This window comes from Aquarana catesbeiana, linkage group LG11 (assembly GCF_042186555.1).
Source record: "Aquarana catesbeiana isolate 2022-GZ linkage group LG11, ASM4218655v1, whole genome shotgun sequence".
Classification (NCBI taxonomy): domain Eukaryota; kingdom Metazoa; phylum Chordata; class Amphibia; order Anura; family Ranidae; genus Aquarana; species Aquarana catesbeiana.
The window spans coordinates 113012232-113036960 of NC_133334.1; the positions used below are offsets into that span (position 1 = coordinate 113012232).

Consider the following 24729-nt stretch of genomic DNA (forward strand, 5'->3'; position numbering starts at 1 on the left):
CCAGTTGCTTCTTCTTTCCACACAGGGCATCAGTTACTTGGCACCACCACCACTCAGAGAACACTGTATTTTTTCAGTGAATACAAGACATTCTCCGGACAGGATGCAAATTGTGATCACATTCACGATTCACCCCTATTCTCCACATCATCCAATTAGAGAATGCCTTGTATTCACTGAAAAAAATACTAGGCATTCTCGAAATGGTGGCAGTGCCGAGTGCAATCCCCTGTGTCCAGAGTGCAGAGAGAAATCTGTGGTAGAAGCTATTATTTCTTGGGAATTATGGGGAGAGAAAGGGAACTTTCCCAATGGGGTCACACGCAGAAATAAAATGCTAATAGAAATGTTATCTGGTCTACATTTTATACAAAACTAAAAAAACAATGTTGGCTGGAGTAGGTCTGTAACTGGTAAATTGCCTTTTGACAGTTTACCAGCAGAGGGCATCACTTAACCATGGAGCAGTAAAACCAATCAGTGTAGCACAGGGGTCTCCAAACTTTTGAAACAAAGGACCAGTTAACTGACCTTCAGACTTTAGAGGGGACGGACTATGGCCATATGGAATAGAAAAGGTCCTGATGTCTGTGGGGAAAAAAATGCTGTCTCATTGTTTGCTTCAGTGGGAGTAATTGTACTTCATCATTGGTATCAGTGGGAGGAATAATTCCCCATCATTGGTGTCAGTGGGAGGAATAGTACCTCATCATTGGTGTCAGTGGGAGGAATAGTGTCTCATCATTGGTGTCAGTGGGAGGAATAGTACCTCATCATTGGTGTCAGTGGGAGGAATAGTGCCTCATCATTGGTGTCAGTGGGCGGAATAGTGCCTCATCATTGGTGTCAGTGGGAGGAATAGTGCCTCATCATTGGTGTCAGTGGGAGGAATAGTGCCCCACCCATCATTGGAGCACAGGTGTGTCAGGAGGAAGGTGTCTCTCTGGAGCTGCTCCAGGTGATCCGTGTGAGAGGGGAGTGGTGGTGAAATCTCTCCCAGCCCTCCTGGCTCCTTTCTGGGGAAGCCATGGAGGCCAGCGGGGCCTCTCCTGCTGGAAGCTCTCAGCCATCTCCTGGGCCATCAGGTAACATACCTGCCCCTGTACAACCCATGGCTGGGGATCTCTCTACCCCTGGTGAGGATGAAGGTTCCGGGGCCATCCGGGAGCGAGTGGTGGCCGGGATAAAAGTCCTGAATAAGGAGAGAGACAAGCTGTACAAGCTCAGAGCGGAGCTGAAGCGCCTGAGAAGGCAACGTGAGGGCTTGCATAGCCAGAGACGTGGGTCCATGGATCCGGAGATCCAGCTAGCCAAGGTCCGGGTGGAACACCAAGAAACCATTGTGGCCATGATGGAAGGAAGAGATGGGCCATTTAAGGAAAAGTTTTGCAATGATAAAAGGTTTGCGAGGATGACAAAGATGGAGGTGGAGGAGGAGACCCCCAGTTCAGACCCCCTGCCCCCTCAGGGAGAGGTAAGCAGCCCCATGCCTTCCCAGGACTCAGGAGGCATGCTCAGGGCCATCCAGGTAATGGAATCTCCTATGCGGGGGGATCAGCTGGCATTTAATGATGAGGACATAACAGATAATGTGCCTGACAAGGTAAAGCCTGTCAAGTCCCATATTGTGGATAAAACAATTTTTGTGCCATTCAACACTGTGACTGATACTGACAATGTGCCCAGTGACAATCAGGCTGCTAGTCCCATGTGTAGCAATGCTGTACCTACTGATGCTGCAGTACAGCAAAGTTTGCATTTAAAAAATGACATTCCTGCAGATGAACTACAAGATTCAGCAGAGCCAATTATCACCCTTTAGCTGAGTCTAAGTCCTCATGCACATGGACGTTTTAAAAAACGTGCTGTAAAGCTAGGTTCGACGCCTGGAAAAACCGGCGTTAAAAACGCGATTTTTACCGCGTTTTGCATTAGCGTTTTTGCGCGTTTTTGCGCGTTTTTGCGCGTTTTTCCGCGTTAGCGCTAAGTAGCGTTTTTCAATGAAAAACACATCTCTCAGCTATATACACTCCCAAATTTCCCACAATGCCACAGAAACCAAAGAAAATATGTTAATGAGCATGTGTCGGTGCCATTTTGGTAGGAGAGAGAGAGAGGAGAGAGTGTTTCAGAGTGTTTCAGAGTTTTCAGTATATTTCAGTATTTTTCAGTATTTTTCTGAGAAATATGGATCCTGTCATGCAAAAGATCGATGAGGCAATCCTTCTGATTGTGTTGCGGAGGCAGAGGAGAATGAGACAGGAGGAGGAGAGAAGCAGCAGACGTCGATTTTGGGTGCATCCAATGGTATCCAATCGGTTTTCTACGGGGTACTTTGGCAATATTTATTCCCAACTGCGCTCATATCCAACAAAGTTCTTCAACTTTACAAGGATGTCAGTGCCGCTCTTTGATGACCTGTTGGAGAGGCTCAGGCCAAGGCTCACAAGGATGGACACTGTGATGCGTAGCTCTGTGTCACCGGAGGAACGGATGCTAGTGACACTCAGGTAAGTGCATACACATATGGGAGGAGGGGCTAGGGTTACGGTTAGGGGGTTAGGGGTTAGGGTTAGGGGTTAGGGGTTAGGGTTAGGGGTTAGGAGTTAGGGGTTAGGGGTTAGGGTTAGGGGTTAGGGGTTAGGGGTTAGGGGTTAGGGTTAGGGGTTAGGGTTAGGAGTTAGGGTTAGGGGTTAGGGTTAGGGGTTAGGGTTAGGGTTTAGGGTTAGGGGTTAGGGTTAGGGGTTAGGATTAGGGTTTAGGGTATGGGGTTAGGAGTTAGGGTTAGGAGTTAGGGTTAGGGGTTAGGAGTTAGGGTTAGGAGTTAGGGTTAGGGTTAGAGGGTTAGGAGTTAGGGTTAGGGGTTAGGGTTAGGAGATAGGGTTAGGTTTATGGGTAGGGTTAGGACTTATGTTTATGCTTTACTCTTTCAATAACTAAATTTATTATGTTATCTTAGGTTCCTTGCCACGGGACAAAGTTATGCCTCCTTGCATCACTACTTCCTCCTTGGCCTCTCATCGGTCTCAAAAATAATAAAGGAAACATGTGTGGCAATATGGGAGGAATTGCATAACGTTGTAATGCCAGAGCCAACCGAAGACATCTGGGAATCAGTTGTGGACACTTTTTGGGAAAAAACTCAGTTCCCAAATTGTATAGGAGCCCTTGATGGGAAACACATCAGGGTGAAGAAGCCTCCCCACTCTGGATCTTCATATTTTAATTACAAAAAATATTTTTCGGTGGTGCTCCTGGCATTGTCCGATGCACACCTCAAATTTCTGTTTGTAGATGTGGGAGCATATGGAAGCCAAGGTGATGCCCGCATATTCCGCGAGTCGGCCTTCGGACGTCGTCTACATGAGGGACGACTCAATATTCCTGAAAGCAGGCCTCTACCCTGCACTGAAGAACCCAGCTTGCCATTAGTCATGGTGGCAGATGAGGCCTTTGGACTGGCTGAAAATCTAATGAGGCCATACAGTGGCACTGGTCTCAGCCGACAACAAAAAAATTTTCAATTATCGGCTCAGCCGTGCACGCCGTGTTGTTGAATGTGCATTCGGGGTGTGCACGGCCAAATGGCGAGTTTTGCTGACATGTATGCAATTGGATGTTGACAACGCCATTCAAGTCGTCCTGGCATGCTGCGTTCTGCACAATTTTCTGCGGGACAGTGACAGAAATAATGTTGAACAGGAGCCCATTAGACAACTTCAGAGGGTTCAATTTATGGACTTGCGTTCAACTGCACGTGTCATGAGCATTCGAAACCAATTTGCAGAATTTTTTGAATCCCCTGATGGAGAGGTATCATGGCAGAATGATTATGTCTAAAAAATATTTGCAATACATCTACCTTTGCTGTCTTGTGTTTTTTGAAATAAAGCATTTCAAAATTTAAGTTTGTTATTTTTTGGTCCATTTGTCAACGATTGTTCTACAAGTCAATTTGACTCTGCCTTCGGGGTAAGCCTAGGCTAAGCCCAAAAAAGAGCAAGCTTACGCTTGTCCGAAGGCAGAGTACGATAGAGTCCTTTGCACTCTGCCTTCAGGGCAAGCAGAGTGCAAAGGAGTGCTGTTGTGCATCATATAAAAGACTTTTCAAAAAAAATAAAAAATTAAATAAAGGATTGGGATCACAACTGGTATTTCAAGAAAAAAAAGATTTTATTTTGTGATTACAAATGGTGATAGGTGGTGGTGGATGGTTGATTGCATTGGGGATGTGGGGATTGGGGACGGGGTAACGGTTGGGCCTGGCGATCACTCCCAAAATCTTGCTGGTAGCGGGGTAGAGGGTATGAGGGCTGAAAATGGGAGGTAGAAGGTGGACAATCAGCATACGCTTGCAGGCTATGGTATGAGGTCTGGGACGGCATAGGTGGTGGTTGGCGTGGAGGAGGGGGCTGATAGTGAGAGTGGGGTGCTAGCACTGCTGAGGTCCCAGGGGCCATTGGGGGATCATGAGAAACATTATATGGATCGCATGGAGGTGGCCCACCACTCAATTTTGCATGTCTGTATTGCATTGCAATACCGTACATGCGATCCATACAAAGTTTCTCTTGGTCTCCCCCAATGTCCTCCAGGATGTGGTAAAGGCTGCGGCAGAAGCAGGCGCGTGGGTTATTGGGGTCTAAAAAGGCATCCATACTGCGCCTCTCCTGCCGCACTTCCTGCAGCAGTGCTAGCACCCTGTCATCAGCCTCGGGATTATAGCCGCCCCTCGCCTGACGTCCACGCCCACGGCCACGAACACCGCCACGACCGCGCTGCTCTCCACTTTGTAAACTGGCAGGAGACGGTGTTTCCACAGCCCTCGATTCCTGCAAAAGAACAAAAATGTTTACATTGACATGTACATGGACAGACAGACAATGAGATAGACAGGCAGACCGAAGCAGTTACCTCATCTGTGCCCTCAACAACTCCCTCGCTGATCGGTCGTGGAGATCCAGAGGTGATCATTGGACTGTTTGGTCTCTGAAGCTCTGTATCTTCCTCAGCCACCTCTCCAAGTCTAAAATTTGAAGTTGTCCTGCAAACAATACAAATTGTATAAACGTAACTACTTTAGCCCCGACCATTTTTTTTTAGTAGTAATGGGGGAGATCAGCGATTTTTAGCATGACTGCGACAATACGGCTGACACATTGGACAATTTGGACACATTTTTGGAAAAATTGACATTTTTACAGCGATCAGTGCGATTAAAATTGCAATGATTGCAAATTTTTTTTTATTAGTAATGGGGGAGAGATCAGCGATTTTTAGCATGACTGCGACAATACGGCCGACACATTGGACAATTTGGACACATTTTTGGAAAAATTGACATTTTTACAGCGATCAGTGCGATTAAAATTGCAATGATTGCAAATTTGTTTTTATTAGTAATGGGGGAGAGATCAGCAATTTTTAGCATGACTGCGACAATACGGCCGACACATTGGACAATTTGGACACATTTTTGGAAAAATTGACATTTTTACAGCGATCAGTGCGATTAAAATTGCAATGACATACTGTAAAAATTACACTGGCATTGACCTCTTCCTCTCCCTGAGACGATCGCCGGTGTGCCCGCGGACATTGAGTCCCCAGGACCCGCTGTCAGACTCATGGACCTCAAAATGGGAAAGCGCGCCGCCAAGGCGGCAACTTAAAAGGGACGTACAGGTACGCCCATTTGTGCTGCCGTGCCATTCTGCCGACGAATATGTACATGTGGCGTTCGGAAAGTGGTTACAATAGCCATGGAACATACTGCCTGAAAAGCAATGTACATAGGCAAATATATGCAAAAAACTTACGGTCTGGTATGGCTCTGCATATTTTGCCTGAGGAATTGGAGATTGGTGTGGTAAACGTGCTTTTTTTTGGTTGGCGCTGGTGCTCCGCTACGTGCCGCCTTGTCTTCGTCCGTGAGGTCCCTCCTGACACGGTCACGTAGGGACTTCCAGCGCCGCTGCATAATTTTACCTAAAATAACATGGAAAACAAAGGGTTAAATATGCAATCTTCATTTACATTACACACAAACAGATCATGCATTCAAGGAAAATAGACTTACTTATCTCCTTTCTTTCAGAATTTCTGATTTGTTCCCAGCCAGGGGTAATCGCAGCACATATGTCCTCCCAGGCTTTCACCTTGCGGACGTGGTCTCCATGCAGTGGATGTGCCACATCCCACAATTCTGGATGGGCCTGTACCGCATTGATTAATTCGACTTGAGAGACTGCACTAGCCATCTTGGTGCCAATATCACCACAGTCACACGGCTGTGCAAAGGACTCTTGGGTAATCTAATGTCCAGACAGGAAATTCCTGTTTTTACAGAGATTACAGTGTCCAATCATCTCTTTTTAACCAAAAAACGCCGGAGTTAAAAAACGCGGAAAAACGCCGCGGTCGCGTTTTTCCGCGTTTTTCCGCGTTTCGCGTTTTTACAGCTCTAGCGCCGCTCCTCGGAACGCACTGGTCCTGGGTTTTTTTTACAGCTTAAAAACGCCTAGGCTATTTGCAGCTCAAAAACGTCTAGGTGGGCATGAATCCATAGACTAACATAGACAGGCGTTTTTAAGCTGTAAAAAACGCTAAAAAACGCGGCTGTAAAAACGTCCGTGTGCATGAGGACTAAAGCTGTTTGCCCTAAACCTGCTGAAGACTCTACAGCACAGCTTCAGGAGACAGCTGGTATTGCAGCAGAAACTGTGACTTTTCCTGATGGGAATGTGAATGTTTGTGTGACTGATAAAAATCATCCCAGTGCATGTGTGATGAACAATGGTCCCAGTTCAAGTGTGATAGACAGTCCTACCAACTCTGTTCAAGCAGTGAATAATAATAGTAATGTACAGACTACTGTGACTTCAGTGTGGGGCCTTGGCCCTGATAAACCTACATTTGCTCAGGTGGTACGCTCTGCCCCTGGTAGCTCTGCTCCCAAGCAGGGTTTCCCCTGCAGCATACCACTTTGGGCACCCCGGGATCTGGTCTTGGGTCTCTGGCTTCTGCTGGGGGTCCGAGAAGAAATGTGATAATTCTCAAATGAGAAGGTGGTGCAATCCCTCCAGCACGGTGTGCAGTGGTAGATTTGATTTTGGAGATGGGTTTTGGGGCAAATGACCTGTATGCTCTAATACATGTAGCTGGGACACGGGATTATACCATTAGCTTCACCAGGCCAGAGGGTCTTGACCTGTTCTGGGAGTGATATGAGGCTCGGTGCAGGTCAAGACCTGAATGGGAAGGTCTGGCCCCAGTTGCGGTTTCGCAAAGGTCAACGGTGAAAAAGATAACCATCATACTCACCAATGAGAGTGTTCCTGCTCGGGACCTGGAGGTCTGGTTAAGGAACTATGGTGAGGTTTTGACTAAGCCCAGCAAAATACTTGATGAACGTAACATCTGGACTGGGGGTTGGTCGGTTACAGTCAGGTTGGCCAGGGATGGGAATGTTGTCCGTCACCTGCCCTCCTCAGCTTTTATAGGGAGGGATAGGATGACTATTTTCTACCCTGGTCAGCCGAAGCTGTGTCACCGCTGTGGAGAAAAGGGGCATTTGAGCTCTTCCTGTTCAGCCTTGATATGTTCAGTGTGTCGGGGTCAGGGTCATATGGCTAAGGACTGCACCGAGATGATCAGGTGCAACCTGTGCCTGCGCCTTGGCCACCCCTACAGCAGATGTCCTGAAGCCTGGCACAATATGGAGAAGGAGGTAATTGATGACATGTCAAGGCTGGACAGGATGGAGGGTGAGGCCCCTGGTGTACCATCCTCCTCTGTGGTGACTGACTCCCCTGGTCCTGCTCAGGATCCCTCCCCAGTTCCTGTGGCCACCCCTCCTGTGTCTGTAAGTATTCCTTCTGTATCTGTCTCTGTGTCCCCCCAGCCTACTATACCCTCTCCTCATGTGTCAGAACCTTCCAAGTCTGTGCCCCCTGAGTCAGTTACCCCCCAGGAGTCTACCCCTCCTAAGTCTGACTCAAGGGGAGCACCCCCCCCACCAGGAGTGGTAACATGTACTAAAAAGGTTGCTTCTTCCTCTGTAAAGAAGTCTTGTGGAAAGACTTCACAGAAAAAAGTAAGAGATGAGGGCATCTCTGAAGCTGACCTGCAGTACCTGGAGGAGAGAAGGAAGGTTGGGAAGAGGAAGAAGCAAGTGGTGAGGACGGAACAGGCTCCAGTGCCTGTCTCCAACCGTTATAGGTCCTTTAATTGGGATATTTCTTCATCTGGAGCTTCATCGGAGCGAAGTTCCAATTCTGAAATGGAATTTGAGGCGGCCTCAAGAAAGAGAGAGGCTTCTGGTGATGAGCAGCAGAGGGGAGCTAAGAAGCAATCCACCCAATAACCCAAATGGCGGTTCCCCCTCCGTTAAAAGTGGTGACAATAAATGTCGCCAGCATTAAGTCAGTATGAGCTCGTTCTATGGCCTTCTTTTTGTTCAGCCAATTAGATGCTGAAATTTTATTTTTGCAAGAGACTAGGCTAGGTGGAGGTATGGTCCATCTTACTGGTCTCTTGCGGCCGAGCCTTACGGCGGTGTTGTTTAAATACCGGCATGGTAACTGTCCGGCGGGTTATTGAGGTGGAGATTGGGAGATGTATGGTCTTAGACGTCCTTGTGGGAGGGCAGGACCTGCGCCTAATTAATGTCTATGGGCCGCACACAAAGTGGGACAGGAAATGCCTTTTTACAAGGATCAAGCCATTTCTTTTTACATCCCGGCAAGTGGTCTTTGGAGGTGACTTTAATACAGTAACTAGGCCCAAGGACAGGAAGGACTTCAAGGACAGGCTGGGATATGATAGCGTTTTTTTAAATAGTATGGTTAGGGATGCTGGTCTTGTGGATGTGCACATTAAGCACCTCCCGGATGACACCGGGTTCACCTTTCATCGAGGTAATAGTCAGAGTAGAATAGATAGGTTTTTTTTGAAGGAGACCTCTGCTTTCTCACCCCCAGTGGTGCAGGCAGTAGAGTTCTCTGATCACTGTATGCTATCTGTGGTCCTGAATGCTACAGACGCCCCTCAGAGGGGCAAGGGCATCTGGAGATTGAATTCGACTCTACTCAAGGAAGAACATGTTAGACAATCCTTTGAGGAATTCTTTCAGGCACAGGTGACCATTCTGGACTTTTGTAGCGGCAAGGCTGAGTGGTGGGAGCTGACCAAAAAGAGGATGGCTGGATTCTTCAGGGGCCTAGCCAATAGAAAACAGTTTAATAAATACATGACCTGCCAACGTTTACGGAGGAAGCTGGATATTCTTGTCTCGAGAGGAGGAGATCCTGGGGCAATCTCCGAAGTGAAACTCCTTCTCAGGAAGTGTCAATATGACCGGCATGCCTCTTTGGTTCTGGAGAGGGACTATGGGAAGTACCACTCGCCTGACCCTTACCAGAACTGCAAACAAGGTGTAGCTGTTAAAACGGTCGTTGGCCTTAAGGACAGTACAGGTTCCTTGACAAAGTCCAGGTCTGGGATTCTGGAGGTCGTGAGGTCCTTTTATGCTGACCTTCTTGGGAGGAAAGAGCTTGACCGTGACAAGATGGAAAGCTTTTTGGACTCTACTCCAGGTCTAAATGATGAAGATGTCCCATTGATGAATTTGACAGAGGAGATCACAGTTGAAGAGGTGATGAGGGCAATTGAACAGCTTGCCATCAAAAAGTCACCTGGACCGGATGGCTTGACGGCTGAGTTTTACAAGGCTTTTAAGCCTATTCTGGCCCCACATTTGGTAGAGGTTTTTAACAGTTGCCTTGCAGAGGGGGTACTTCCCCCTTCCATGAGGCACTCGGCTGTGATTCTTCTTTCAAAGGGTAAAGATCCTTCGATGATTGAGAATTGGCGCCCCATCAGCCTTCTTAATGTCGATAGAAAGATACTGGCAAAGATATTTTTCTGGTGTCTATCGTCAGTAGCAGAGTCTTTGCTTTCTCGCCATCAGCACTGTTCGGTCAAGGGTAGAAGCACCTTCACAGCGGTTTTAGCTGTCCGGGAGGCCTTGGAGCGATGCAGGGCTGCAGGCTGGGGAAAGTATTTGCTGACATTGGATCAGGCAAAGGCTTTTGATCGTGTTAACCATGAGTACCTGTGGTTGCTCCTTAGTAAGTACGGTCTGCCGGGTGGTTTTGTCGATTGGTTGAAAGTCTTGTATAAGGGGGCAGAAAGCTTTCCTCTTGTTAATGGTTGGGTTGGGCAGTCCTTTGAGTTTGGCTCTGGAGTGCGTCAAGGTTGTCCCCTGAGTCCCCTGCTCTATGTGTTTGCAATCGACCCTTTCATCAGGAGGCTAGAGAGCGGCATGTTGTGTGGGGTGCCAGTGGGGCTCCCGGGTGAGCCGCCTTTGAGGGTTGTTGCCTATGCGGATGATGTGTCGGTGATTGTCCCTGGGGCGGATGAAGCAGAGGAGGTGGTCTCTCTGACATCACGGTATTCTGAAGCATCAGGCTCCAAGATCAATCAGGAAAAGAGTGAAGTTTTCTGGATGGGAAAGGAAGGTGAGGGGTTTGATCTCCCGGACACCTTTCCAGTGCCCCAGGAAAGAATTAAGATTCTAGGCATTGAATTTGGACCTGGCGATTATGGCCTCAAAAACTGGGAAGGCAGACTAGAAATTGCCAATACTAAGGTGGTCAGCTGGAAGAGATGGAAGTTATCTATGAGGGAAAAGGTTGATCTGGTTAAGACTTACCTGATTCCGATCTTCTTGTATGTGAGCTTTGTCTGCATCTTGCCAGTGTCTCTCTATGCTAGGGTCAGTAGTGTGTTCTTCCAGATGTTGTGGGGGAACAGACTGAACCCCATCAAGAGGAATGTCACCTATCTATCCAGGAGGGAGGGTGGCTTAGGTATGGTCAACCCAGTTCTTTTCTTTTCACTGCTTTTTCTCAAGTTTAACATTGGTAATACGCTTGCAGTGGAACCTTCTGGATGGGTAGGCATTTTTAGATCTTGGTTTAGGCCTTTTCTGCGACTTTGGGAAGAAGGTGGCCAAGTGAAGAATCTCAGGGGTCATCGTGGTCAGCTACCAGCCTATGTCGCTCCGTGCCTGAAGTTATTACGGCAGTGGCGATTGTCGGCTGAAGATCTCAGATCGGTTCCGAGGAAAGTCCTTATGAGTCGAGTCTTGAGCGAAGTCTTTCATGACCCACTGGCCTTAAGGGATTGCCCAGGCCCAGTTTTGAGGGCAGGGTTAAGACTTATTAATTTGGACAGAGTACCCCCTAAATGTAGGGATCTGGCCTGGTTGTGCTTCCATGGGAGGCTCTATGTTAGGGGCAATTTGAAATTCTGCAGTGGGGTGGATCGCAGCTGTCCTCGGGAGGAGTGTGCAGGAGAGGAGGAGACTATGGACCATTTTCTGCTTCATTGCCCCTTTAACATAGAGGTGTCCCTTTCCTCTCCAGGCTGGGTTATGCTGAGTGGGTGTATGGAGCATTCAATACTGGTGGGGTTTTTTGTGTAGATTCACTTTTTCTAGTTAGCATAATAGTCCGTTATTTCACTTGGAACGCACGGTGTCAGGTCAGCATTCGGCGTAAAATCCTTCCTGTTCAGGTGGTGGTGTATGACATTTTGCATGAGGTGGAGAAGATTCGGGTGCTCAAGAGAGACAAGCGGAGTCAGGGGGCTTGGTTGAAGGCGTGGAGGGGTTTCAAGCCTCCCTGACTGCCAGGAGTCTCTTTCCCGGGTGTGGCTGTCTGTCTCTTATCACCCTAGATTATTTTTTGGATTAATTTTTGATAAATGGCTGCGTACATAGGTGATGGGTTGTGCCTCTTAGGCCCTCTCTGCTGCTTTATGTAAATAATTTTGGTAGTGGATTATGTATATATTGTAAATATTCTGAACATGGATGTGTATTCCTTGGATTTCTGTTGAAGTTTTGTACTATGGTTTTGTTTTTTACTTTTGTATAAAATTGTTTGCTTGATTCTTTTAATAAAAGATCAATAGTGCCTCATCATTGGTGTCAGTGAGAGGAATAGTGCCTCATCATTGGTGTCAGTGGGAGGAATAGTGCCTCATCATTGGTGTCAGTGGGAGGAATAGTGCCTCATCATTGGTGTCAGTGGGAGGAATAGTGCCTCATCATTGGTGCCAATAGCAGGAATTGTTCCCTGTCGTAGATGTCACTGGGAGGAATTGTGCCCCATTATAGGTGCCATAGGGTAACATTGTTGCTGTCAGTGGGAGGAAATGTTCCCCTATCTTTGGTGTCACTGGCAGGAATTGTGCCCCATCATTGGTGCCATTGGGCGCCATTATTAGTATGGTATCATTGGGTAAAATTGTGCCCCATTATTGGTGTCATTGGGAGGAATTATGCCCCTTCATTGGTGTCAGTGGGAGGAATTAACCCCATTACAGGTATTCATGGAGGAAATAGCGCCCAAGGACCAGATAAAAACAAGTGAAGGGCCACATCTGCCCTCCGGGTCGCAGTTTGGGGACAACTGGTGTAGTATAATAACAGATTGCTGTGTTCTGTCATCTTTGGAGCAGTGGGAAAAGACTTATCGATATGGTTGTGCTGAACGTACCTGGGTTTTGTTCGTGATGGGTTCAGTGAACATTACTGAAGTTTGAGTGCAGAATGCGGATAAGCTACTGTACATAAAAATTTTTCATAAGTGTCATAAGTTCATAAGTTTAAAAGTCTTTACAAGTTATCATTGTAGAGTTAATTGTGAATTCTGCCCCTAGAATTATTGCTCTTGCCCTGATGTTCACAGTGATACCTCAAGTGTGGTGCAATTGCAGTTTACATACACTTACAGGACCTACATGTGCATTTGCATGTATGCGTTGGTGGGGTGTCTTTTTATTTATTTTTTTTACACTTAGCTGTATTGGATTTCCGCCAGGCATACACTATATTGCTAAAATTATTGGGACGCCTGCCTTTACATGCACATGAACTTTAATGGCATCCCAGTCTTAGTCTGTAGAGTTGAATATTGAATTGGCCCACCATTTGCAGCTATAACAGCTTCAACTCTTCTGGGAAGGCTGTCCACAAGGTTTAGGAGTGTGTCTATGGGAATGTTTGACCATTCTTCCAGAAGCACATTTGTGAGGTCAGGCACTGATGTTGGAAGAGAAGGCATGGCTCGCAGTCTCCGCTCTAATTCATCTCAAAGGTGTTCTATTGGGTTTAGGTCAGGACTCTGTGTAGGCCAATCAAGTTCCTCCACCCCAAACTCGCTCATCCATGTCTTTATGGACCTAGCTCCCACTGATTTACTAATACTAAAATGCTCATACATGGCTTCTACCATGGACTACCAATGCTGAGGTATTCTTCCTCTCACTGACCACAACACTGGGGCATTTTTTCTCCTATTTACCAAGGATGCAAATTAAAATGTGTAGGCTATGGTTGCATGGCTGCCTGCACATTGATTACCCCTGTGTGGGGTTAATCGCAAATACAATTTTGAACAGGTGTGGTGCTACTAAAATCCAAATCTATATCATACCAACATTATGATTACTGTGACTCAATGCAATCCCACATAAATATAAGTCAAAAATTATATAAAATTATATTCATCAATTCATAAATGTAAACAATCATTTCATAATATAAAGTGCTTCATGCCCTATAAAAAAATTAAATTCCTACTCTAATAAACAATGCATTTAGTTGGATCCTCTGGAAAAATAATGTAAAGTTCATAAATGTAAAAAGTCCTTTTTTAAAGTGCTCAAATCATACATTCTGTATTCTTGGTGAACTCACTCCATGCCCCCCTCCTTTGTCACCACGCTCACTAGTTAATTATACAAGCGCCTTGACAGCTCTCCTTCTCCTGTCCCTGTTGTTCCAGTTTTTGGATGGATGGATGTCCCTCAGGAGTACTACGTCATGTGTGCGTGTGAGGGGAGATAAAAACCAGGCAGCTCTCCATAGTGTGATAACGTTTTATTAAGTGAATAAAAGCATATAAAAAACTACTCACACACGATGAATGGTCGCATTACGCAAGCCAAATTCACATATGGTTTAACTTCCGGCCCACTGCATTCCTCAGGCCAGAAGCGAGGAAGCGAAGTGATGCCAACAAGCCCCGCCCAATGCATTACACCACTGTGATATCATTATGAGCGGCTGCTATTTGTTTATAGGGCGCAAAGCAATTTATATTATGAATTGATTCACTTTATCTTTGATTTATAGCATTTTTGATTAATATTCATGTGGGATTGCATTAAGTCACAGTAAGCACAATGTTGGTATGATATATATATTTCTTTTAGTAGCGCCACACCTGTTCAAAATTGTATTCACCACCGATTCTGAGCATTTTTTTATATCCCACTAATTCTGGGGCATGGATTCCTCCTACTGGCCTCAGATGCTGGGGCTTTTTTCCCTCCCACTGATACCAGGGTATTGTTTTCTCTTGCTGATCACTGCAATATCTCTTGGTTTAAGAATTCAGCTATAGTTGTTGGTTCTGTACATCATGCTGCATATTACGTAATTCGGACAACTACTTTCTGCACACCATGCTGGGCATCACTGTAGACATCTGCACATTTTATGCATGTTACAGTGCTTTGTACAATTGCCACGGCACAACATTCTAAGCCCAATAAAACAAGCAATTGACCTTTGTAAGAGACAATCTCCACAACAGCAGGATGTCGATTTTTAAAGGTTGCTTCAGTACAGTACTGATTTTTGTCTCTGCAGACCTGTTTCTGCTTGTGTCAGTATGGTACTACCGTTTTGTGTCATTCAGGTATGGATTTGGGTTGATTTTACTAAAACTTGCCAAAATCTGGTGTAGCTGTGCATGGTAGCCAATCAGCTTCCAACTTCAGCTTGTTCAATTAAGCTTTGGTAAAGAAAAAAAAATGGAAGCTGATTGGTTTCTATACAGAGCTGCGCCAGATTTTGCACTCTCCAGTTTTAGTAATGCAACCGCACTGTGTCTCTGCAGGGGTTTTTGATTAAGTCAGTACGGTGCTTGTGTTGTCACTGTAGACATGTTAGTGGTTGTGATTTAGTTAATTTAGCTTGTATAGCGGTCTCCTCAACCTCCAAGGGCCTGGTGGTGACCCCTAGAGGCTAGAAGGGCTGATATTCCTCCTCGGGGTGCAGGTTACTAGGCATGGTGGGTATAGTGCAAGGTGGAAAGATGGGCGCCAGTCACTTTTAAAAATGAACAAAGAGAGTTTTATTTCTCTTAACAGGAACAGTGGAGAGAGGGGTAGGGCACAGGACACCCTTAGGCAAATGCAATAGCAAATAGGCAGACTCCGCAGACAAAAAAAGAACTAGGCAGACAGCAATACAGAAACAGGGGCTTTAAGCTGGATGCAGCGATCTGTATCTTGTAGCAACTGCTGTCTCCTTTAGCCACAACTTCACTCACATTATCCCACTGTAGATCCTCAAGCTCAACTCACAGTATCCCACTGTATATCCTCAAGCTTAGCTCACAGTATCCCACTGTAGATCCTCAAGCTTAGCTCCCAGTTACCTGCTGGACTTCTCAAGCTTCACTCACAGCTACCCGCTGTATTCTTCAAGTTTCACCCACTGCTACCTGCTGTGTTAATCAGACTCACAGCTACCCGCTGGATCCCTCAAGCTTTACTCACAGCTAACCGCTGTACTTCTCTTCAAGCTTTACTCATAGCTACCCGCTGTATGTCTTGGATGAGTTCTCTCCTGAATCTTTCCCAACACTTCACAGTCCACGGCTGATGAAAAGTCTGCTCTGGTACTCCTTCAGAACTCCATCCTTTTGACACTTGCCTCCGCCGACAAGAGTGGTTGACCCTCTGGCAACTTCTTCTCTTATGCCTCCTGGCAATTATCAGGCTCCCCTCGGGCTGAGCCCCTTTACATGTGGTAGGCTACACCTCTGCTGCTGCTCCACACACACCCACCCAGGCCGCAGCCTGGAAAGGAAAGAACCCCGATCACCTGACTCTCTCCCAATAAATGGACTATCTCAGCAGCCAAAGAAACTCCTGCTGATTGGCAGAGAAAGCACATTCACTTATAACCTGAAATTAAGTGTAATATATCATACGAATGCCAAAGGTAACAGTGCCACCTATTGACAAAAGAGAGAATCACAGTACCATTCAAGCTTAGGAGAAAACCATTTGATCAACTACAAATTAGCCAGGCTAGTTACCACCTAGCACAACTTAATTTACTAGCAGCCCTGTTTAGGACAAGGGTGCTACAATCTCCCCCTGCCAAGAAAACTACGTCCTGGAGTCTGCAAACAAAAACTATATGCTCTCAACCCTGAGAGCGGATGTCCTGGCAAAAAGTGGATGGGGAAGGATAAACTGTAATAACAAATATGTGTGGCATTCCCCACGAAAATAAGTTATGTACAATTAAGAGTTGCATTCCATACGAACACAGATAAATATGAGACTTTATTTACAATCAGATGTGGCATTCCACACGATAGCAAGTAGAAAATGCAATAAGCAATAACCTTATATCCTAACTATCTATCTAATATTTACATGATAATGCAACTAAAGATAAACATTATAATCAATATAGCTGCGCGCTGCCACCTAGTGGTAAATAACCCTATAACAATTTAATAGATATGCTGCTGCTGTCACCTGTGTGTTCCCACAAAAACAAAAAAATATATATAAATGGATGTGATAGCACTGCTTGTGAACCAAATTAACTATACTAACCAACATGTATGTGGAAGTAGCAATGCCACTAGAGTTCATAAAGTGCACACAGTTCAAATAATGTCCATATGTGACACAAAAGTGAGTGGATAAGATTCTTCTTATATAAGGTGTATATAAAGCTTTTCCAAATGCAAAGTGCTTCACAAAAAAGAACTCCACACCACGCTGTATTATGTGCTCTCTTCACCGAGTGCAATGCACGCTCACCTCCTTGTTAGACCCTGCAGGGGGTCAAACACACTCCGCACACAGTGCTATTTTCCTTTAAGTATGGATCCACAATGATCGCCAGCGGTTCCTAGTATACCCTTAAGGATCAGACACGCTCTGCACACAGTGCAATATTCCTTTGAATATGGCTCCACATTGATCTCCAGCAGTTCCAAAGTGACATAAAAAACAAAAATGTTTCTAATAGTGCAGTACCCAGGATGTTAAATGGACAGAACCTCGCCACCCCAGCTTATATTATTGCACCCACATTTATTGAAGTAAAATGCAGCATATAAACATATTCCAATGAGATCTCACATGTAACGTAAAAATTCCACCGCCAGGCTCCACCTCTACTAATTAGGCCACCATCTTTATGGCTTCATCTGGAGGAATGAAGCCTTTATATACATTTTTGGAGCTTTTGTCTACCCTCAGCCGAGAGTGACAAAAGGTGCAGGGTGAACACAGCAATTAACTCTAATATATTTACATTCCTAGCAAATAACTCTACACAGAAATATTGACATGGTAAAACAGGCCCCACTCTCAGAAGAGTGACACATTATTATTATTATTATTCAGGATTTATATAGCGCCAACAGTTTACGCAGCGCTTTACAATATAAAAGGGAGACAATACAGTTATAATACAATAAAATACAAGAGGATTAAGAGGGCCCTGCTCAGAAGAGCTTACAATCTAATAGGGTGGGGCAGGTGGTACAAAAGGTTGTAACTGTGGGGAATGAGCTGGTGGAAGTGGTAGGAGATTAGTTGGAGACATGATAGGCTTTCCTGAAGAGATGAGTTTTCAGGGATTGCCTGAAGGTAGCAAGAGTAGGGGATAGCCGGATAGATGGACGTAGTGAGTTCCAGAGGATGGGAGAGGCTCTGGAGAAATCCTGGAGACGAGCATGGGAGGAAGAGATGAGAGAGCTTGAAAGCAGGAGGTCTTGAGAAGAGCGGAGAGGTCGATTTGGGTGATATTTGGAGACAAGATTAGTGATGTAGCTTGGGGAAGAGTTGTGAATGGCTTTGCATGTTGTGGTTAGAATTTTGAATTTAATTCGCTGGGTGATTGGGAGCCAGTGTAGGGATTGGAGTAGAGGGTTGGCAGACACTGAGCGGTTGGTAAGGTGGATAAGTTTGGCAGCAGCATTCATGATAGACTGAAGAGGGGATAGCCTATGGAGAGGTAAGCCAATGAGAAGGGAGTTGCAATAGTCAAGGCGAGAGATAACAAGGGAGTGAATGAGGAGCTTGGTGGTTTCATTTGTTAAAAAGGGGCGAATTTTAGAGATGTTACGGAGGTGAATTCTACAAACTTTTGACAACGATTGGATTTGAGGCTGAAATGACAAGTCAGAGTCTAGGATTACACCTAGTACCCTGGTGTGGGGGGAGGGACTGATGGTTGCATTGTTGATTTTGATGGAAAAGTCATGGAGGGGGGCAGGGGCGGGGGGGAATATTAATAGCTCAGTTTTAGAGAGATTTAGTTTAAGGAAGTGGTGCGACATCCATGCTGATATGTCAGTTAGTAAGTTAGTAATGCGAGAGGAGACTGAAGGAGTGAGTTGAGGAGTAGACAGATAGATTTGGGTGTCATCAGCGTATAAGTGGTATTGGAAGCCGTGGGCAGTTATTAAGTGACCAAGGGAGGAGGTGTGGATAGAGAAGAGAAGAGGTCCAAGAACCGAGCCTTGGGGGACCCCCACAGAAACCACAGCATAACCTACCCGACTAGCTAACTAGCTAAACATCTCATTGTCCTTGGATCCCCAAAGTCCAATAGGCACTGTCCTTTGGGACTGTAATAAACATAGTCAGCACTTTTCCATTGGTTCCCTGATCTCAGGGACAAATACTTGAGCTGAATGCATGGCTACTTCAAACAGCACTTTAGCCACACAGGTATGCAAGGGGCTGTAACATGATGATCTTCCAGAGAAACAAAGTCCCCTTGCACATAGGAACATATCTCAGCCTTTCTTTATAATGGCAGGTGACTGAGATCACTTTCCTCACATGTGGATAACAAGACCTGACAATCAGGAACAGCAGGTCAGCATATCACTTTCCAGAGAAAGGCATACTGGCAATCCATGGCATTAGGCCAGCATGCCACTTTTAGGGTACCTCCTGCAACTGCTGGTATCAGGAGCACAGTCCAACAGCAAACAGCACAGGCAGCAGTGTCCCCACGACAACATTTTTCAAATGAAGAGCAGCTTCTCATCGAACTGACATAGCTGAACTGAGCATATCGCAGTGTTCCACGCAGACTTGAAAGCAAGATTTCAATAGCTGACTGGCAACACCAGGAGTAACGAGAATCCGGTAGTTGAACAGGCTTTCCAGATGATCCAATATTGGTAATGTAATGCCGCACATCAGCTTGATTAGGTCTCAGAGCAATGACACAGTCTGGGAAAACTTAGCAACCATAATCCCAAGTTAGTGACAATAGGATTCTTAGCCCCTGCCATGGGCCATAAGCACAGAGTGAATATAGTGTGGACGATATAGTCCTTAGAGCCTACCACGGGCTGTGAGCACAGGGTGAACATGCTATGCATAACTTTCCTTCTTTCTGGAACAGTAACATTGATTGCAGCAGGTACCTTTTTTTTATCAAGACTGGACCAGCGATTCCCACTGACATCAAGTGTCACAGCCATAACTTAAACAACAGAGGCCGTAACTGCAGCAAATATAGATATCTTCACAGCAAACACACTTCAGAAGACACATAAATGGTTATTACTCATTCCGCACATTCTCCATTTCACTTTGGCTTACCAGCTTCAAGCATCGACATGGTAAGACACGGGTTTGACTCTTCCCACGGCCGCGTGATGAACGGGCGTACCTAGCCCGATGGACAGTAACAGAGGGTCTACTTTCCTCAGTTGGAGCTTCACCTGTAGTAGCAGTAGAAAAAAATAGAACTAGGCAGACATCAATACAGAGAAAGGGCCTTTAAGCTGGATGCAGCAATTTGTATCTTGTAGCAACTATTGTCTCCTATAGCAATAACTTCACTCACAGTGTCCCACTGTAGATCCTCAAGCTTAGCTCACAGTATCCCACTGTAGACCCTCAAGCTTAGCTCCCAGCTACCTGCTGGACTTCTCAAGCTTCACTCACAGCTACCTGCTGTATTCTTCAAGCTTCACTTACCACTACCCGCTGGGTTCCTCAGACTAACAGCTACCCGCTGGATCCCTCAAGCTTTACTCACAGCTACCCACTGTACGTCTTGGATGAATTCTCTCCTGAAGCTTTCCCAATACTTCACAGTCTCGGGCTGATGAAGAGTCTGCTCTGGTACTCCTTCAGAACGCCATCCCTTCGACACTTGCTTCCAAAATGGTTGAACCTCTGGCAATTTCTTTTCCTATACCTCCTGGCAACGATCAGGCTCCCCTTGGGCTGAGTCCCTTTACACATGGCTAGGCCTCAGGCTTCAGGCCTACACCTCTGCTGCTGCTCCACACACACCCACCCAGGCCAAAGGTAACTAATGCCAAAGGTAACAGTGCCACCTATTGACAAAAGAGAGAATCAAAGTTCCATTTAAGCTTAGGAGAAAACCATTTGATCACCTACAAATTAGCCAGGCTAGTTACCACCTAGCACAACTAAATTTACTTGCTACACTTGTATTCAGCTTTTGTAAGTATAAACATCATCCTAAAATGATATTGTAAGACTTTATAAATTCATTTTGATGTTGAATGGTGTGTGTGTGTATAGGGGTGGGGAAGGGGAGGGGGACAAGGAGGCTGACCAAGTGAAGAATTTTTTTTCAATCTGGCTCTGATTACTGCCTTTGCCTGCCTATCTATGTGATGACCCCGCCCCCATTTTTTGTATGGATGCCATAGGGACAGGGAGTGAAGAACAGTCTCCTCAATGGGGCCACAGTGAGCAAGCAATCCTTGACAGAAATGTTAACTTCCTCACACTATTGGAAAACTAGTTAGTACTTTTTAAAAGTAATCTATAAGGTCTCCAGTCTCTTGTTTTATGTTTTGGACTGATTCTTTGAAAATTATATGATCTATTTACATTTCAGATGTGTACGCCAGAATAGATGTCTTCAGCAATCAACATAGGCAAAAGCACCAGAAATCCAGTCTGCGAGCAAAGTCAAAGGTGACAGTTTTCAATGAAACTTTTCTCTTCAGCCTTCCTGATCCAGGAAAAACTCACTGTCTGGTCCTCATCTCACTTTATGAAACTGTAGCCAGTGGGAGGAAGCTGATTGGACAAACTTCACTGGGTAACCAGAAGACCACGTCAGGCCATAACCATTGGGACATGATGATGCAGACTCTTCGCCAGCCTGTAGCTGACTGGCATCCATTGTATATTTGAAAATAATGGAGTATATAAAATAGGAACTTTGTAGCTGTACTGTATTGTGTTGTTTTTGTTCTAATGTGTAATAGGATAGACACATTTATTTTATCACAATTTTTTGCCTTTTGTAGATGTCTTTTTGTTACATACTGCCTGCAGTAATACAGTGAAATGATCTTGAATAAAAATAGGGGATTAGACAAAGGACAGCAAAACATACATAATGAAAATATTGTGAGTACATGTGGCTACTTGCATTGGAAGTCTTTAAGGTTGTTGGTAAATGATAGCCATTCTAACATGTTCTGACAGGTTCCTTTTTTACTGACATAGATCAGAGATAAGGCTTCCACCCAACACTGAATTCTGTTTTTTGGAGTGGTGATACAATAGGGACATCACTAGAAAATGCCATATTTGCTAGGCTGGTTGGGTAATGGCAACCTCCAAGACTGGATTGTGGCCTCATTTGTGCCACTGTGGAATTCCGTTAAATTAGTAATTGCCAAAATTTTAAATAAAATTAATCTCGGCTACAGTTTTGTCAGCTGAAATGCAGGCTTATACTTCCTGGGGAATAGTATTTTTGATGTTTGTAGAATACAGTATATAGAAGTATAAAAGACTTCATCTGAATAAAAAAAGTGAGTTTTACTTGAACGCATTTTCAAATTTGGATAGCAAAACAGTTTTCTAGACCTTAAAAGGGGGTGTGGTGATGGGAGGCCTGCTGCTGCATCACCTGATCCTGAATCCCGTTCTCTTAAATATCCCCAATGTCTTTATTCCAAATGTCAGCCTACCACTGCCCCTACAAACCTGAGAGGGGGACTTGATAGATTAAAATGTATTTACGATGAGCTTGCGTTACCCCCTACCTTTCCACAGCCACTATTCAAATTTAATCCTGCTTTGTAGGTCTGCATTTGTTTGGAGTCCTTGAGACAGAAATGCAAAGCTCCCAACTGTCCCTGATTTGAAGCAATGTCCCTCTGTCCCTCTTTCCTCTTCATTTGTCCCTCATTTTGGTCTGATCTATATAGTTGTATATAAAATGCACTTTTTATCTTTCAAAAAGTGTTTCCCAGTGCTAAACCTTTCATCCAATTTCTAAATTGCTGCATTTGTAAATTTCAAAAACCAGTATAAAGGAATAGTAGTGGTAAAAAAAAGACCTTGTGGGTTTAATTAATCTTTTTTAGGTTAATTCTCCTTTAAGGGGGCGTGGCAGGGGGCATGTCCTTATGCCTACATGCTTTTGCTAGTAGGTGTCCCTCATTACCATCTCAAAAAGTTGGGAGGTATGGATATGGTACTTGGCACTCTCATTCTGTTACAAGGGGCAGATGTAATTACTGCTTAATGTGCTGTTAAAACTCTTGTTCTTGCAAATGCCTAGATGTAGAGAAGTCGATTTTGAGGTTTCATCCCAGTTACTTTTCAGTTTTTATATGGCGTGACCCCATCCAATTAAGCTGTTTCGTTAGAAGAATTAAATCAATACACTGAATTGTACTGTATTTGTTTGATAAAATAATCCACTGGTGTTAAGTTATAAGGGAAATATCCTCTTTAACCTAGACGTACATACAGCTTCATTCAGCAGAACTATGCCAAGAGCAGTTTTATTATACAAAGTGCAATAGTCCACAGCAATCAAATTTCTGTTTAGTCTGGTTAGTGAAAGTTCAATCATGATCAGTTAATATGCCTTTCTTGCTTTGTATATATATTTTTTTCTTTACTGAATACAACAGTGTTAGCGATTGCCTAGTGCTCCTGACTCTGCTCTGTACACAATTTGTTACCTACTTTTAGAATTATAGTAGACTTGTAGGTGTGGTTTATCAGTAAGCCAGACATTATGGTGCATTGACAGAACTGGGTCAAGGCAGAGGTAGAAGAGGCACCTGCCTTGGGTGCCATGCTGCGGAGGGTGGTGGTGGAGGAAGGGTGCAGTTTGGGCTGGAGTCTTGTCTGCCTCTGCATCACCCAGACATCTCCTGCACTGTGCAAGCTGTCAAACTAATAGCTCAGTCCTGCAGACAGCCAATGGCTCTGTGTGCTCTTGGTAAACAGCATACAGAACCTGATTGTCACAGAACTCTGATAACACAGGGAGAGATGCATGCTCCTTGTGTAATCTGCAGGACCAAGCTATCAGTTTGACAGCTCTAGTCTTGCATTTAATTATGAAAGTTACAATTGTAATTTTCATTCATAAATTACCGTTCTGTGTAAATAAAAAAAAATGTTAAAATAAGCGAAAACTTATTTTTGGAAAACATTTAGCCCCTTATTAACCCTTAGTGAATACTTATTGCTTTTTACTAACTCTTTTATTCCCATAGCATCTATTTTTATTTTTTTGTTATCGTTCATAGGTAAACTCTTTAATTATGTATTTGTGCATGTTTTTGGTACCAAGCAATGAACAACCTTTGTGCCAGAAACCTGACTCCTTTATAACATTTGAGTTTAACTCAATTATTTTTTTTTCCTTTTTAGTTTGTAGTCAAAATGTGTTAACCCAAATTATTTTTCTATTCTTTCATTCTCTACTGTTGTAAAAAAAAAAAAAATCTTTTTAAAACTTGTGTTTGTTTTTGTAATGCTGCTAAAGAACACGTGCATGGGTAGGGTTTAATGTACATAAACTTAAAGTGATACTAAAGGATCGTTTGTTATTTTTTTAAAATGACAAACATGTCATACTTACCTCCACTGTGCAGCTCGTTTTGCACAAAGTGGCCCTGAACATCCATTTCTGGGGTCCCCCGGTGGCTCTTGTGGCTCCTCCTCGCACTAGATAACCCCTCCGGAGAAGCGCTCTCCCGAGGGGGTTACCTTGCGGGCGCGCTCTCGAGTCCAGCATTTGGCATCCATAGAGGCCGAATGCAGGACTTTGCCCCACACCCCGGGCCCGCGTCATTGGATTTGATTGACAGCAGCGAGAGCCAATGGCTGCGCTGCTATCAATCTATCCAATCAAGAGCGGGGAACCCATGGAGAGAGGGACGGTGGGGATGCACCGACGGAAATTCAGGGCTCAGGTAAGTAAAACGGGGGGGCTGGGGGGCCGGTCACTGCCAGGTGTTTTTTCACCTTAATGCATCCTATGTATTAAGGTGAAAAAACATCTGGCAGTGACCGGCCCACCACCCCCCGTTTTACTTACCTGAGTAATGGAACTTGACCCATTGGGACGCGCTGTCTCTCTGCCCGGGGTTCTCCGCTCTTGATTTAATAGATTGATAGCAGCACAGCCATTGGCTCCCGCTGCTGTCAATCAAAACCAAATACATGGGTGCCAGGGGCGGGGCTGAGTCCTGCATTCGGCCTCTATGGACACTGAATGCTGGACGCGGGAGAGCGCTTCTCCCAGTTGGTTATCTGATGTGAGGAGGAGCTGTGAGAGCCACCAGG

The 24729-nt window shown here is 45.0% G+C and overlaps 2 protein-coding genes across 2 annotated transcripts in view; one reads left to right on the plus strand and one right to left on the minus strand.

The window, feature by feature from the left end:
* LOC141112265 (synaptotagmin-2-like) overlaps positions 1-23896 on the plus strand; it is a 180076-nt gene extending 156180 nt beyond the window's left edge. The window contains exon 8 of the mRNA XM_073604900.1: positions 21017-23896. Within this exon, the coding sequence (XP_073461001.1) occupies positions 21017-21318 (302 nt within the window). The 3' untranslated portion in view covers positions 21319-23896. The remainder of the gene's footprint in view (positions 1-21016) is intronic.
* Positions 4155-6283, minus strand: LOC141112991 (uncharacterized). The gene is made up of 3 exons (XM_073606067.1): positions 5820-6283; positions 4915-5044; positions 4155-4832 (listed from the first exon to the last, which is right to left on the minus strand). The coding sequence occupies exons 1-3, from the start codon at positions 5978-5980 to the stop codon at positions 4185-4187; spliced, it is 939 nt and encodes a 312-aa protein (XP_073462168.1). The 5' UTR covers positions 5981-6283; the 3' UTR covers positions 4155-4184.
* Positions 23897-24729: the final 833 nt, after the last annotated feature.